The 14,406-nt window shown below is 43.6% G+C and overlaps 1 protein-coding gene across 2 annotated transcripts; it reads right to left on the bottom strand.

The window, feature by feature from the left end:
* Nucleotides 1–274: 274 nt before the first annotated feature.
* Nucleotides 275–14,104, bottom strand: LOC135370164 (cilium assembly protein DZIP1-like). Of its 2 annotated transcripts, XM_064603864.1 has the most exons (21): nt 14,046–14,104; nt 13,833–13,957; nt 12,986–13,099; nt 11,786–11,883; nt 10,950–11,021; nt 10,678–10,887; nt 9,677–9,859; nt 8,517–8,582; nt 8,097–8,447; nt 6,810–6,980; nt 6,500–6,596; nt 6,375–6,426; nt 5,333–5,483; nt 4,615–4,689; nt 4,416–4,539; nt 4,266–4,335; nt 3,666–3,815; nt 2,988–3,189; nt 676–725; nt 559–596; nt 275–483 (listed from the first exon to the last, which is right to left on the bottom strand). In XM_064603864.1, the coding sequence occupies exons 3-21, from the start codon at nt 13,080–13,082 to the stop codon at nt 401–403; spliced, it is 2,340 nt and encodes a 779-aa protein (XP_064459934.1). In that variant the 5' UTR covers nt 13,083–13,099; nt 13,833–13,957; nt 14,046–14,104; the 3' UTR covers nt 275–400. The 2 variants fall into 2 exon arrangements, with proteins under 2 accessions (XP_064459934.1, XP_064459933.1); XM_064603863.1 differs by lacking the exon at nt 14,046–14,104 and having other exon boundaries at nt 9,677–9,907; nt 13,833–13,940.
* Between the last annotated feature and the right edge of the window lie 302 nt (nt 14,105–14,406).

Genomic DNA, 14,406 nt, shown 5'->3' with positions numbered 1-14,406 from the left:
ACATCTCGCATATCTCGACTTTGGCAGTACTGCTGGCACCGTGACAGCAAGCACCTTTCTTTTTTTTTTTTTTTGAAAAAGGAAACCACGGCCTCTAAAGTGCCGTGTTTTTGGGTTCAAAAGGTGCATTAATTATGCAAATCAATACGATATTTAGACTGTGTTCCCGTCAAATTATATTTATTCCTGCTAGCCGCTTCAGTCTTCAACTCTGCCCATATGTCCTCTTTCACTGTTGTTTTGCACTCTGTCATTTCAACGATGAGTGACGTGGTAATGTGCGGACACTATTTTTGTCCAAAGCGGATATTTTATTTTTTGGTCAATAAATAATTTGGCAATAAATAAATAAGTTGGTAAAATGTGTAAGGCATAAGTGTGAGATCTTCACCTTCCTGTCCTAGTTCACTTCGTCCAGGCTTTCAGCATCATCATCATCGCTGTAATTTTGCGAAAGAGAGGCCCTGTCTTTCGTTGCCCCACCTGTGAGAATCGGACGTTCAAGATTTCAACACACGGCATCAACGTGCGACAATGCAACGAGGCTACGTTCATTACCGGGTGAAGGAGTTACGGGAACGTCATCCTTCTTTATTCTGAAAAAGACACGGAAAACTTGCACATCACTTCTGCACATTGAAGCCCCTCTATATTTCGCAGTGCGCAATGACTCACAAGGGATGAAGACTGTGTTGGTCACCCGCGTGCAAGCTCTTGGGGCCAGCCTGGTGAGAGAGAAGGGATTTATGGTAGAGAGAGAGAATACTCCATCCGTCAACCAGCTAGTACAGTCCCCGTGCCACCCACAACTGTGAAACAATCTGTGAAACAATCTGTGAAACAATCTGTGAAACCCCAACAGATTCGTCCATGCGGAGGCTGCTCGACAATATGGTTCAGGCGCACACCCTTGCCTTCCGCAAGGCCTGGACATCAATCTTAGCCGCAAGAGTCCAATGTATTCAGAGAAAGCCAATTAACCTTGCAAATTTGTATGTCTGCATAAGACCACATTTTGAATCCTCTGCTCAAACATAAATAAGACACAGTATATTAAATAAAGGAGACCCCCGAAACATTTGGGAGAGACTACTGAAACCCCAATTTGGTTCCGACCTTGTCCATGACAGTTGCTTTGTTCGAGTCATTGGCACACTCGTCTTATTTTTCTGACAATACGTTACGCAGTACTTTCTCCGGAAATCGACACATTGGGGGGTGACAAGCTTCTGGGATGGAGGTATATATTTATGGGTGTATATGTATTGGTAGTCATATTGGACAATCTTAGAAATTTTGGGAAGGGGGGGGGGGCGGAAAATGCCTGGCATTGCGTGGGCTTTGTGCTGCTTGGAATGCACAAACATGCAGGCTATGAGTGTGGTAGGGGACTTTTGCAGTATGTGCAGCTTGTCTTTCCCCCTTTCTCCCCCATCCCACATGAAATCTGAAATCGGTATGCCGAACAGTGACCTCTGACCTTGTAGCAGCAGTCACGTAATACCTTTATGTGTAGAAATGTGTTGCTATATAGTAAGACAGGACAAGATCACACTGACAACTAAGTGTGATGGCTGGGGAGGCTAGGATTTCGTTTGTCGCGAAACACACACAAAAATGCAATTTCCAATAGTATTTCAGTATAGAATTTGAATGTCAGGTGACTCAATGGGTAGAGTATCGCCCCAATCATCATCATTAAAATAAAGTTTATATATATATATATATATACTTTTTTTCGTGTTCAGCTAGGACCTCTGGTGATGACCGGTGACAAAGTGACTAAGCTAGCGATGCTGGTAATGGCTATGGTGAAAGCTACTTTTGATCAGGGTATCTGGTTAAGGTCTCGAAGGGTGGTGGTGGTGGATTGTACAACTAATATCATGTGTTCATTCGCGTGTGTATCACATCACATGTAGGTTCACATCATGCAAGGAGAATGGGCCTGGCTGGCCTGTAGTGTGTGCAAGAGGTGTTTGAGCTGCATGCGACTCAAGTACCTTACACTCCTGATAACCTCATCAGAGTAGGTCAGGTTGACGCCACCCTGAGACGACCAGTGGCTTGTAGAGCAACGTCGAGTGGTTTGGCTTTTTTGGGCTAGCGTGTTACAATAAATTAATAAACTGTTCTTTCATTGTGGCACAAATCAACTGCACTAATACATATTGTGGTGACAATGATTTAAAGTAGTAAGTGCATGATGATATGTCCGTGAAGTGTGGGTAAAGAAAAGATGGATGACGCAGAACCAGCTCAAGCCGGCAATCAACCGTTATTGTTGTCCATCTTTTATTGTGTTGTCCATTGTGTGTTCTGTCCATTGTGTGTCAGTTGTGTGTTGTGTTGTTTATGTGTTGTCCATCTAGTGGTTGCCTGCATCTATGTCACTTCATCAGAGGCTAACAAGCTACTGCTAACTGCAATTTGTGCTGCTTGTTTGAATCTTTAGCACAACCAGCACCACTTAACGACAGAGTAAATGCTTCTATTGCTAAGAAGCATCTCGCAACAATGCAAGCACGATCTGAGAAAACGGTCAGGAGAATTCACTATGAGTAATGAAATGTGGAAAAGTTCAAACTATGTTCACTGGAGGTGCACGTCGTAATTTATGGCGAATTCGACTGGTCAATGTGAAGTTGCTTTTCTTTTTTTCTTTTTTGGCTTCGTTGTTGAGGAGACATGTCTCACTTGTCAATTCAGATTAGTTTCATACGTTTTGCTTGTCATCTGAGGTCAACAGGCCCTCCCAAGAAAGCTCGGATTTGGCTGGAACTCCAACGAATCACTGCCGTCAGTTCCGGATTTTGCAAGCGTTCGAGTCGACAACTTATGCCAGGCTTTTGCCTGGAGGATGGTTATTTTTCGTTGATGAATTTGGTAGCTCCCTGTCGGATTTTACTGCCCCGTAGCAGACTCGAGTGCTCGCTCCAGATCGAACAGTCGAATTCGCCGTTACTGTTTAACGTTGTATCACGTACCTCCTTGAATTCCACGAGGTCGACGGAGCCTTTTGGGGGCCTCGAAGTACGCTTGAGCAGTTGAGATTCAATCGACTGCACCAGATCTGAGATACGTGTCGGGGGCCTGGACTTGGCCTCAAATTTTTCTCGGGGGCCCCTAGAAGACGGCGCTCGGTTGATCCTGGTTTCTTCCGGAGCTTTGCAGTCTTCATCATCGTCACTGCGGACACCATTTCTACTGTAACTTCCAATACTAGAGTCCTGAGCACGGGCGTACCAAGATGGGGGCAAAGAAAGGGGGGGGGGGGGGGGGGGGCAACCCGGCGCATGTGCACGAAGGCCAAGCTTCGTAGCGCGTGTGTTTTCCCTCTGTTTGAGACGAAGCTTTTTTTGAAACATTGCAGATTTAAGGCTTTGTCTAAAAATTCGGACTGCTCGATAATTTGGACCGATTTTGTGGCTCTTTAAAATCCGAAAAAAATCAATCGACGACTGTATGCCTGAATTTTGTGTACTTACATCTTTGGAATTAAAAGTTGCTGGAGAAATTAGATTTATGCTACGCAAGTGTGTTCCAACAGTGTGTTATACCCAGGGGCAGCTCCAGAACAGCTTACAGGTTGGGCACTCGAGAGTCGGGAGGGGGCTTAGCTCTAAGGTACCTTACAATAGAGAAGACCAGAAAAGGTCCCGTACCTTGATATTAGAGGTTTGGTAATTTCTGGCGACGTCGTCCCAGCCTCTCTGCCGTTGTAACGTACTGAGTACATCCGCGAGGAATCGGCATCGACGCGGTTCGTTTCAGCGGCACTGTCTTTCTCGTCGTCCGAACTCGTCGTAGATATGCTGTAACGAGACAGGGACAGTGAAAGATGGTAAATCGTGGCAACCAGAATAGTAAATTTTGTTGCTGTAAAGAGATGGTAAGTTTTAGGTAGTTAAGATAGTTAAGTTTTTAGATGGTAAGATAGTAAGATGTAAATTTTCATGAAAAACATTCTAAAATGATGTATGGCGTCTGTATGAAAGCAAACTTCTTAGAACTTTGAACCTTACTCATGAGGAATAGGCTGTATAAATACTGTATCTCATGAATCCAAATATTCCACTTAGATTTCCAGGTAACATTTTTTCTACATCCGCTGCATGATGTCACTGGACTTTTGGAACCCGCTCGAAAATGTGACTCGGACCCCCAAGAGCGCGCAGATTATCCGCGGGTCATGCAGGGCCTTATCTATGTGTACAGCTCTCTATCTGTAAAGCACTACCTCACACGAATTTACGTGGACCTACTTAGACATTCCGCTGGTGTTCTTTGTGTCACAACGCAGTGGAACAGGTTCTGCAGGCTCTTCCACGCTTCCTAAGAATGCAGAAGTCTCAGTTAATCACGCGATTGGAAAACAATGCAATGTTATCGAGAAATTGCACATTTCCTCTTACCCAGACTGAGATTGCTCTCATATCTAAGAACTGGCTTCCTGGAGCCCTCAGTGATGATTTGATTTACAGCTTTTTCCGCTTCTTGACTGGCCCGAGTACGCAGCTCAAAGAAGTGCTTGTCTCGCTGCAGCAAAAGTGTAATTTAAAAAAAAGAAAAATTTTTTTTTTCATCAAGTAGGGTGTACCACCTTTCGCATACCTTTGCCAGAAGCCTGCGTTCACTTTTCAGTTTACGGCTGCAGTCTCTGAATATCGTGTTGGTAACAGGATTTTCCTGCAAATATTAAAGCAAGTTGAGTTCAAGCACGCCAATCTGATCCACGTAACACATTCCTATCCGACATTCCACGGGGGATTTTTTTTTATTACTTACACATTTTTTATAAGAAAGCTATAAAAGCGGTGCAGGTGCCTTTTTATTTTTTAAATTCCACGTTTAACGCCGCAAGGCAACTCTAGCTACGAGAGGCGTACAGACGTGGACAGATGGAGAGAGGACGGCAGGAAGGAGTGGGGGGAAAGGGGGGATTAGTATGCGTCCTGGGCCGACTTCAGGGGGAACTGTGCAAACATTCGTCTGAAAAAGCCTGTCGGAAAACCGAGGGAAAACCTCAAACAGCACACACGGTGGTATGATTCGAACCATCGAAAGCCATTCAGTTTTTTTTTTAAATCTCAAAATAAGCATGTGCATTGAAATACCCAGCGTAATTTTTTCCAATTTTTAATCATTTTAATTTTGCATTATTTTTATTTATTTTATTTTTATTGTTTTAATTTTTAATTACAACGCAAGTGAGCTGAAACCGAAACTGGCTATAGTTTCACGTGCGACCTCCACCCCACCTTCCTACTGCGTCATTATGTGCAGAACCCATTTTTATGCAAGAGGTGGAAGAATCAACGAGAGAGCTTACCAAATTAACGCCCATACTAGAGAGCTTATTCTTGGTGAGATCCATAATTTCCTCTTTGAGCGCATCGATTAAATTTGGCGTGCTGCGCACCGCACTTTTCATTCGCTCTTTCATAGTCTTATTGTCAAAAAGAAACTGCCGAGTTGGCTGCCTGAAAATAAGGAGACGGGTGCGATGAATTCAAACGTTTGAGAACGTCGCAACTAATGACGGAGATTGCGTTTCTATCTGGATTTTCACGGGCACACGTTCAAATAGATCTGTGTATATTGATTGTATAAATCGGTTGTATAGATCATGATTGTATAGATGGGTGCAGCAAAAAAAAAGGGCCCACTAAGAGCAGTTGCGCAGAAGAAGAGCTAACGTTTTAAAATCCACAGTGCAGCTAAATGAAGACTGCTGCGTTAGTCAATGTAATGTTCCTCCGAACTAGTGGCAGTTTTTAGGAATCACGTTTTATGACGTGATTTTTAAAAGTGGTTTTTCAAAAAACATGCGTTCTCTTGGATGCTATTCTTACAATAATGTTGGTAAAGTATCTGGAGTATGTTATGTAGTTCTTTTCGTATGCGTAATACATACATGTTAGGCACAGAGGAGAGCATTTTTGATATGAACAACCTGGCATTCCCAGCCTGTAAAGGCTGTAATTAGCAGTCACTTCAACTGTAGTTTGCCCCCCAAAATAAAGTTTCTCTCTTTCTGAAAAACGATACAGATCTGAAAATCCATGCAGTATTCAAGTTAGCAAGGCACTGAAATACATAAAACCAATCCAACTTTATGAAAACTTTACAGAAATAAAATTGTAAAATTGCTCTATCTGTAGAGATTCAAAGATTTGAACGTCTCTCTGTGATTTTCAACAGCAGATGGAAAGTCATTCGAGGGTAAGAGGCAGACAATGCTGAATGTTGCCCTTTACTAGTCATCACACAACAAAAATAAAATCAATCAATCAATCGATCAAGCCCGCAAACACAGCGACAGAACACACCAGCCGATGTATATAACATCACGATTTCTGTCACCTGCTTACCCGATTTCGTAGCTTCCCTTCGACACGTTATTTTTTACATGCATGCTCGAATCTGGAAAACGAAAAAGAGGTGAGCTGAACCTAGATATATTAACATAAACAAGTGCCTAAGCAGTATTACTGACCTTGATATGATGGCACAAACATGGAAGGTTTCCTCACAGATTTGCTATGGAAAACAACTCTTTGACGTGGCACCGGCATTGGCCCCGATGCCGTACCCTGAAATTAAGTACGTTTGACTGAATATTTCACGCTAGTCAGAAAGAGCAGCAGGATCTGCATAAATCTGGTGCAGAAATAATGAACACATGACCTCTCCATTCACAACGGGGTGGAACAGCACGGCCAAAACGTATCGGGAAAGCAATGACAAATTCAATAAAGTGGCAAAGAGAAGTATGGTATAACATGCACGCAAATGAATGTGCGCACCTGCGGGAACCTATGAGAGGACAGAGTTGCTGGTTCGGGTGCGGCAGGTGCAACAAGACGGACACTCTTGTTGCCCCCAAGCGCAAGGTTGTTGACGGCTCTAGTAGGAAGGCGTGCCGGTGAGCCCGGGGACTCCAGCTGTGACAGCTTTTGCTCCAGGTTCATGCTCGTCTGAAAGTGATGTACCCCATTAAAGGGACACTAAAGTGAAAAAATTCCTCTTCATCAAATCAAAGATTTGCACCTTTCCCATTTCTCTCCTTCTCGAGAAGGGCAACACTGCAGAGCAGCCTCCGATTGGTCTCCTCAAATGGTATGCCCAATCAGCTTGGGAGATCGTCCGAGGAGACCGATGGGAGGTCGTTCCACATTGTCGCACTTCTTGACCAGTGTCAACACCACCTAGGTAACGAAATCCTGCTTACGCATCGCCGTGACGTAACTACTAAGAGTTAGCCAATCAGGGCCATGTTTTCGACGGGGGTGGCCAATCACAAATGTGTTTTCAGTGGTCGTAGCCATGGAGACGAACCACCGTCGTCTGCAAGTAGTGATTGAATGTCCCCGCGTACCAAATGAGAAAACTTTAAATGGGGCCCTTTTTTTGTTCCTGGGCTGCAGGCATTATTCGAGAGTCTTAGCTTTTTAAAGGCAACTTCGCAGACATCAAATCAAAGTCTCTCGCTCGCACCGCTAAAGTGCACGTGGGAGGGACAGCACCCCTTCCTCAGGCGAAGTATACACAATTGACTAGGGCTAACGTTGTCTTATGCTAAACAACAACGGGGTACGCTCGTGTTGGTCCTGCAGCACTCGCAATTTCGTAAAGCAGGATTCAACCTCATGCAAGGAAGCATCAGGTGAAGCCCACCTTCAGGGTGGTATCGTTCATATTCGGGGAGTATACGAATGACGGATGTATGGAGTCGGTTGGTACATAGCTGGCATATAGCGACAAGGAAACAAGGACAAAAACAGGACGGGTTGCACTTTCCTGTCCTGTCTTTGTCCATGTTCCTCGTCGCTATATGCCAAATATAGACGAATATTCGGAATCGGATATTCGAATCATGAGTCGAAGGCTTCGAGTGATTGATATTAGATTTTAATTCGAACAACTCCGATATTCGCACTGTATAGTGAAGTTTTTTTTTTCGGACTAACATCACTATAAAGAGGTTCTGTATCTACAAACATAATGCATGACATTTTTTACATCTGTCTACAAGCTGTACACCCACCATAGGGTGATAAAGCATTACGCGCACCAAGCATTTAGCACCTTACCTTAGAGAGACACACAAGGTCCCTGGAGAGCGCGTTCACACTTTCCTGGAACGCAAGTTCTTGCTTCGTAAGGAATCGAGTCATCTCCATTTTCTGCTGCTCAAGTTGCTGCGAAAGCCGATACTCGAGCTGCTGCGAAAGACGTTGTTCCAAGATTCCATTGCTGATGGCGTTCGGTGCAGTTTGGACTTCTTTATCACATAGCACAGGCGAGGAGAGCCTGCAGTAGTTGACATCCTGGACAGCCCCCTCAGTTGCGGTGAAAGGCGAATGCTGCGCATTGTGGGCCAGTTCGTTGTATTTCTGCCTCAACCGTTCCAGTTCACATCGAAGTTGCTCCTTTTCTGGATCCTGCAAAAAAAAAAGGGGGTAGGTCCGCTACTCGAACTCGAGGTAGCGCGACGTGTGCAGTGCACGTACCTCCCGGTAATTAAATGTTCGGTCGCAGTTGGGCGTGCTTTCTGTCTTCGGGGGAAGGTTTTGCAGCTGTGTTTGAAAGATAGATGGTTCGTGTTTAGACCCTGATGTTTTAGGGTTAAACCCGATTTTTCCCCGAATTCTACCTGCAAAAACTGCACCTAGGCTAGGCACCTCAAAGCATCGACATACTAGTTTCTCGCAAAATATGCGACTGCCCCTTACTTCTGGCACTCTGGATAAACGGTACAGTGAACGTTTATTCTACAATAATGCCCGATTTCTCCCCGAACTCAGTCTGATGGAAGTTTTTCTGCCCGAATTTGCATGAATTTTTTACATCAATGTATTGACCCGATTTCTACCCCCCGAATTTGGAAAAATATAAAACCCGAAATCTTCAGGGTCTATTCATGTTCCTATGTCATAAATGTCGGAATTGTAAAGGATTTTATGCCTATCCAAGCAGGTTTTCTAGTGGTCACCCTTTGTGATCTAGAAGCCAAGAGGCATCGTGCAATCATAGAAGTGATCATAAACATGATCGTATGAAATCTCTGGGCTTCTAGTCTTTATGCAGCTCTGACTCCTGGCAGTTTTATTCCCTCGTAGTGCTCAAGGGGAAGAAGAATACCTCCAAAATGAGAATTGTATTTTAATACTGTTTTCAACTCTTATATATTTATGTAATATACATTGTTCCCTAACTTATCCAAACTGTTCCTGAAATTCAACGCGCAGATCCAACTGATCTCTTTATGTACGCAATGGTAGTAGTACAGGCATGATCTAGACATTTTTGCTGAAAAAAAAAAAGCTAAAAGAAAGGGGAGAAAAAACTAGTGAGAGTACCAGGGGTCAAACTAGAAGCTTCAGAATGTCAGTGATTGCAGCTGTACGGGTCTAAAAGCAAAGTTAGGCTTATTAGGACGTTAGGCTTACTAGGGAGGTTGGGCTTATTAGGAAGTTTCGCTTACTAGGATTTTTTTACTGTAGTTAAATGAGCTCCTTCATATTATAACGCAACACTGGAACCACTAGACACTGCCATGTGCATGTTATACCTTTTCGGTTAACACTTTTAAATCTAAAATGCATGAACTTATAAGATCCATGTCTAAGATAGCCTATCTATTAGAGCCAGCTGGATAGAATGCACCTACCTGCGCCGTCAGCCGGAGCAATTCAGATCTCTCGGCTCGCAAGAGGTTCCGCAACTCGTGTATCTCTTTCGGAAGGTCGGTAAGATCTGGTGTGCTCCTGTTTGGTGGAGTCCCGCCCCAACTGTGCAGCGTCATGTCCTCCGTAGGTGCAGTCTGGCCAGGGTGCCTACGCACCACATGAGCCTGTAGATAGGGCAGACTCAGGAAAACCTTACGACAGTACGGGCAGGGCTGCAAAGATATGGGATGAGAACCACTGGTTAACAAACTGCCTCGCTTCGTAATGCAATTCAAAAAGAGATTTTTCTTCCCGATATAAAGTATGCGGTTTGTAATACAGCAAATCGGTAACATAAACAAATAATAACTTTAGGGTCTGACGTTTTTCGAGTTAAGTGTGTTTCTCAAATTTGAGGGGAGAATTAAACGAGGTGCTACTCTGGAATATCTCTAATTGAGTGTTATTGATACATTCGAATGCTATCATTTTTCTCCCTCTCTCTCTATTTTCTTCTTCCTCCTCCTCTTGTCTAGCAAGAGGCTGGTCAACTACGCGTTACTAGTGAATTATAGTCACAAGCACTGCATGTCGTTAACACTAAATGTGCTTTGCATGGTTTATTGTTGCACTCGACTACTATATTCACATCAGACATTCAGACAGGTTCCTGCTAGATGATGTACACGATAGGTGCCACAATGTGGTATGTGATTGAAATTGGAGGGGTCAAGAAACCGGTCTTTTCTATTTTGAGCAGGGGGGGGGCCTTCATCATTTCAGCTTTAGCTGCATGGCAGCAATGATACATAAGGCTTAAAGCAGCTACAACATGACTGCAATATTGACTGTCTTTATTATTTTCTTTTTTTTTTACAAACACCCCGTGCTTGCGATTCTAGATAAACCACCGTTTGTCCTACCTCGTAAAATGTCAGGAAGTATAATCTCTGAAAATTGGAAACGTTACAGCCAAGTACTCAAACGTGAAAACCACACTCACGGCTCCACAACGCGCGAGCTTGTCTCCGTGAAGCATTTCCAGCTGCTGATTCTCAATGATGCGTCTCCTCTTACGGTTTTCTCTCTGAAGCTGACGAATGGATTCTCGGTCACAGATGCGGAACTTCCTTTCCTCCTCCAGGCTCCTGTTCACCTCGACCAGTTGCTCTTCTGCCTCGCTCAGCGACTGCAGCAGGGAATCCTGGGAGTGCTGGCGACGGAGGATAATGCTGCCGTTACCATCGTAAATATAGTGGATGTCCTTGCACTTACAATTAGGAACTCGATGGAGAGCTGTGCCAGCTTGAACAGCTTAATAAAATTCGGGTCTACGGTCGTGGCATCCTGAAAGATCACAATCAGTCAATCAATCAATCAAATTTTTTTGCTCCCAAATATGTCCCTGGGGAGGGCATTACTGGAGAGCAGGGCTGTGATACAATTTATGAAAGAGTAAAGAGTGGGAGGCTTTCCTGCACACACTTGGCTCTTCTAGGGTTTCTTTTTTTTTTTTTTACTTCTTTTTGTAGGGAGGTACTTTGCATAAGGGAAATAGTTGTTAACAATGAAAGCACTTCACACTGTCTGTAAAACGGAAGGGCAAAAAATATTGTTAAAGGGTAGATGACGCGTCTGCCATATCGAATTCACTAGACCACATCACAAAAGCCTCACAATCATTGGCACAGTTCAAACAGGGTTCCATATGGAGAGTAGGGGTGTATGCCCCACCTCAAAAGGGGCCCCACATTTGCGAGGTCCATTTTTTTTTATTAATGATAATTTAGTTTTAGATTCTCACAGAGATCACTCATATCTGGTCAGATTTTTTAGTAGAACATCTTTCGACAGCAAAATTATCTACTCGGTGGAAAAGTTGCAATAAACAAATTAGTATTTTTGACAACAAGTTAATAATTAATCATGTACTCGATATAGCAATTTATTGCGTACATCAACATATGATAGACAGTAATAAGGGTAGGCCCCCACCACTGTAAATCCAGAACTAACAAGTGCATTAACTTTCTTTGAATGACGCTTTGGAACCTAGTGCAGTGTGCCTGAAATAAAGGATGACATGACGACAAATGAACAGGAAGACTAACCACTTCATTTTCGATGTCACAGTATGTGAGGTGGTTGATGTTAACCTGCAGCGTTTCTACATCGACTTCTCGTGCTACCTTGTCAATGTCCACTGCAGCTGCAAAAAAAAAATGAGACATTTCAATATGCTTTCATATATTCCCTACTATGTATACGGGGGAAGCAAAGAGCACTTCATGCACTTCAAGACTACTTCTAGTACAAGTCAAATCTCCATCTACAAATTGCCTTATTTTGTCAATGTTGCCTCCTGGGACAAGATACAACAAGTACTATCATTAGAAGTCTACTGAGGTCGAGTGCATGCACAAAGCTGGTGGTTCGAGTCATAACAAATTATCACTGAAAAGAAGCAAAAAAGTTTCTCGTCGTATCTTGCTTTTTTAGCAGGGAAAGGTAACAGAATCTTTTTTGTTTCTGTTACTACCTCCGTTTACTGGCACTTATTTGCTTCTGTTTCAGTTTCGGTTACCACCATTGCTGCTTTAGTTTCCATTACGTTTCCGTTTCGGTACTGCCACACCCCCTTTTTGTTTTCCTCCTTTCTTTTCTTTCCTTAAAAAAAAAAAAGCTTTGAGACCACGACAAAACTTAATCCCTCTACGTTCTGAAGTCTATTTTGAGGACTCCAGGGACACATGCACACAAGAGATAACGTTTATTCAAAACAGTACACATAGGTACGGAATTTCCGTGAACAGCTAATATGAACGTGGTTTTCAGGAATGTTACTCACGCTTGCAACTTCCAAGTCACCATAGGCGTATAAGAACCATGCTTATTCTATTTAGTGTATACTACTTACCTATGTGCTCCAGTTTGATAGTTCATTTTAGTTTTATTTCTTCAGTTAATTTTAATTTGCCTCATTGAGGTCTATTTCATAAATGTATCTACATGATACCGTAAAGAATTGCAATAATTCGGGTCCTACGGTACCCGAATTATTAGCGTAAATTATTGTTTCTGTTTCTGTTCCAGGTATTCTAAGTGTGCAATATCCGTTTCTGCTACCGTTACATGCTATATTTCCGGTATAATACCGTTTCCGCTTCTGTTACCTTTCCCTGTTTTTTATGCCATAAGTACCGCTGACTTTTGCTTACATGTATTCACAGTGTCTCATTACAAGTGTCCGCGTTGCAAACGCAAATACCACGCAACTTAAAATATGTCAAATCTGCTTGCGTTGTGCTTACCTATCTTACGCCAGTCAATCTTCTGGCAGCGAGTGTGGAATTGGAAGCCATGTAGAGACACGGCAGGTTGGACCGTTACCGCTTCACCCGACTCCATTCTGCTAGGTGCTTGACCTAATAATAAATATAGTAGCTGATAAGCAGGCCAAAGTTGCCAGGCAAGACCAAAAAGCGAAACTTGGAACAAATGAAGGTGGACAAAGCATCAATAAATCATTTAACTGCAAGCTCTAATGCATGAGCTAGGCTGCGCCTCCTTAGGTGAAAAATCAGTGTGCGCACTGCCCATCACCAAATATTCCTACGCAAATGAACCCAAACAGAGCCATATGGTCGATTTTTTGTGTGATTTCCCAGTTATCGCAGTTGTCTTTTCCAGCACTGTTAACAGAGTATTGCCCCCCCCCCTCCCCCCCTTTAAGCAGATATAGAGGTCAGGAAAATCTTTTGCTGTGTTTGGATGTTGTGTTTCAGCTGAACAGCGCATGTGGTGCCTTAAAGTTGGTTTCTCCCAACCTCATACATTATGTTAGGAAGCCAACTTGCAGACATATAGAACGGTAAGCGGTAGCCGACGCCGGCTGTACAAATGAAGCATATGACGTTTGTGCACAGTCAAGTTCGAAGATTCAGCATTAGTTCTTGTCGTCACATTGCTTGCAAGTTCGATTATTCTACTGATCAATTATGTGACAGCTTCACACCCGTGTATTCTAAACCGCGGCCACTGCAATTTATTTCCCGATATCGCGCATTGCGCCGTTCAAGTAAGGCATTCTCAAAGGCATCCATTTTCCAGACAAACGTTCAAAAGTTTTTCACACGTGACAAAAACCATAGAACTCACCTAGAACGCTACGCACCCCTGACGCCGTCCCCAGAGAGAATTTGAAGTTCCTCCCTGGCTGATGACGTCATGTGCAAACAAACGCGCGCTGCGTCTGCGTCCATGCGTCGATAGCTGCATGCTGTCTTCAAAGTGTTATAAATGTGGGTCAGAAGGAGAAAAAGAAAGATGTTTACTAACGCACTGTTCGAGGTACAAATGCTCTTGTGATGCCTGCATCTTGTTGCGGTCTAAATAGTTTTGCTGAATCTATTTCTTCTTCCCTTCGTGCAGCAGCCGGAGCAGCCGTATCAGCATCCAGCTGCCGTGCAGTAGATGCGATAGCGATTAGATTAGCATGACGATTGGAGGGGTGGTGGGGGTGGTATGGGTATGCCGAGGGTTTCGGTTTCCGTGTCTTCAGGTGCGTTAACTACAAATAAATTGTTCGGCGCGCCTCGATAGGTTTAGGCGTACGCGCCTTTCGTTCACGTTCGCACACTAGTGTGCACAACAATATAATCTGCCATTTCTGGCCTGTCGCTTGACATGGTGCAAAGGGCACGGTTCCCAGATTTATTTGTGTGTGCGCGCC

Source organism: Ornithodoros turicata, chromosome 10, assembly GCF_037126465.1.
Source record: "Ornithodoros turicata isolate Travis chromosome 10, ASM3712646v1, whole genome shotgun sequence".
Lineage (NCBI taxonomy): Eukaryota > Metazoa > Arthropoda > Arachnida > Ixodida > Argasidae > Ornithodoros > Ornithodoros turicata.
The sequence above is the reverse complement of the archived record's forward strand: the minus strand, read 5'-3'. Positions and strand labels throughout refer to the sequence as shown.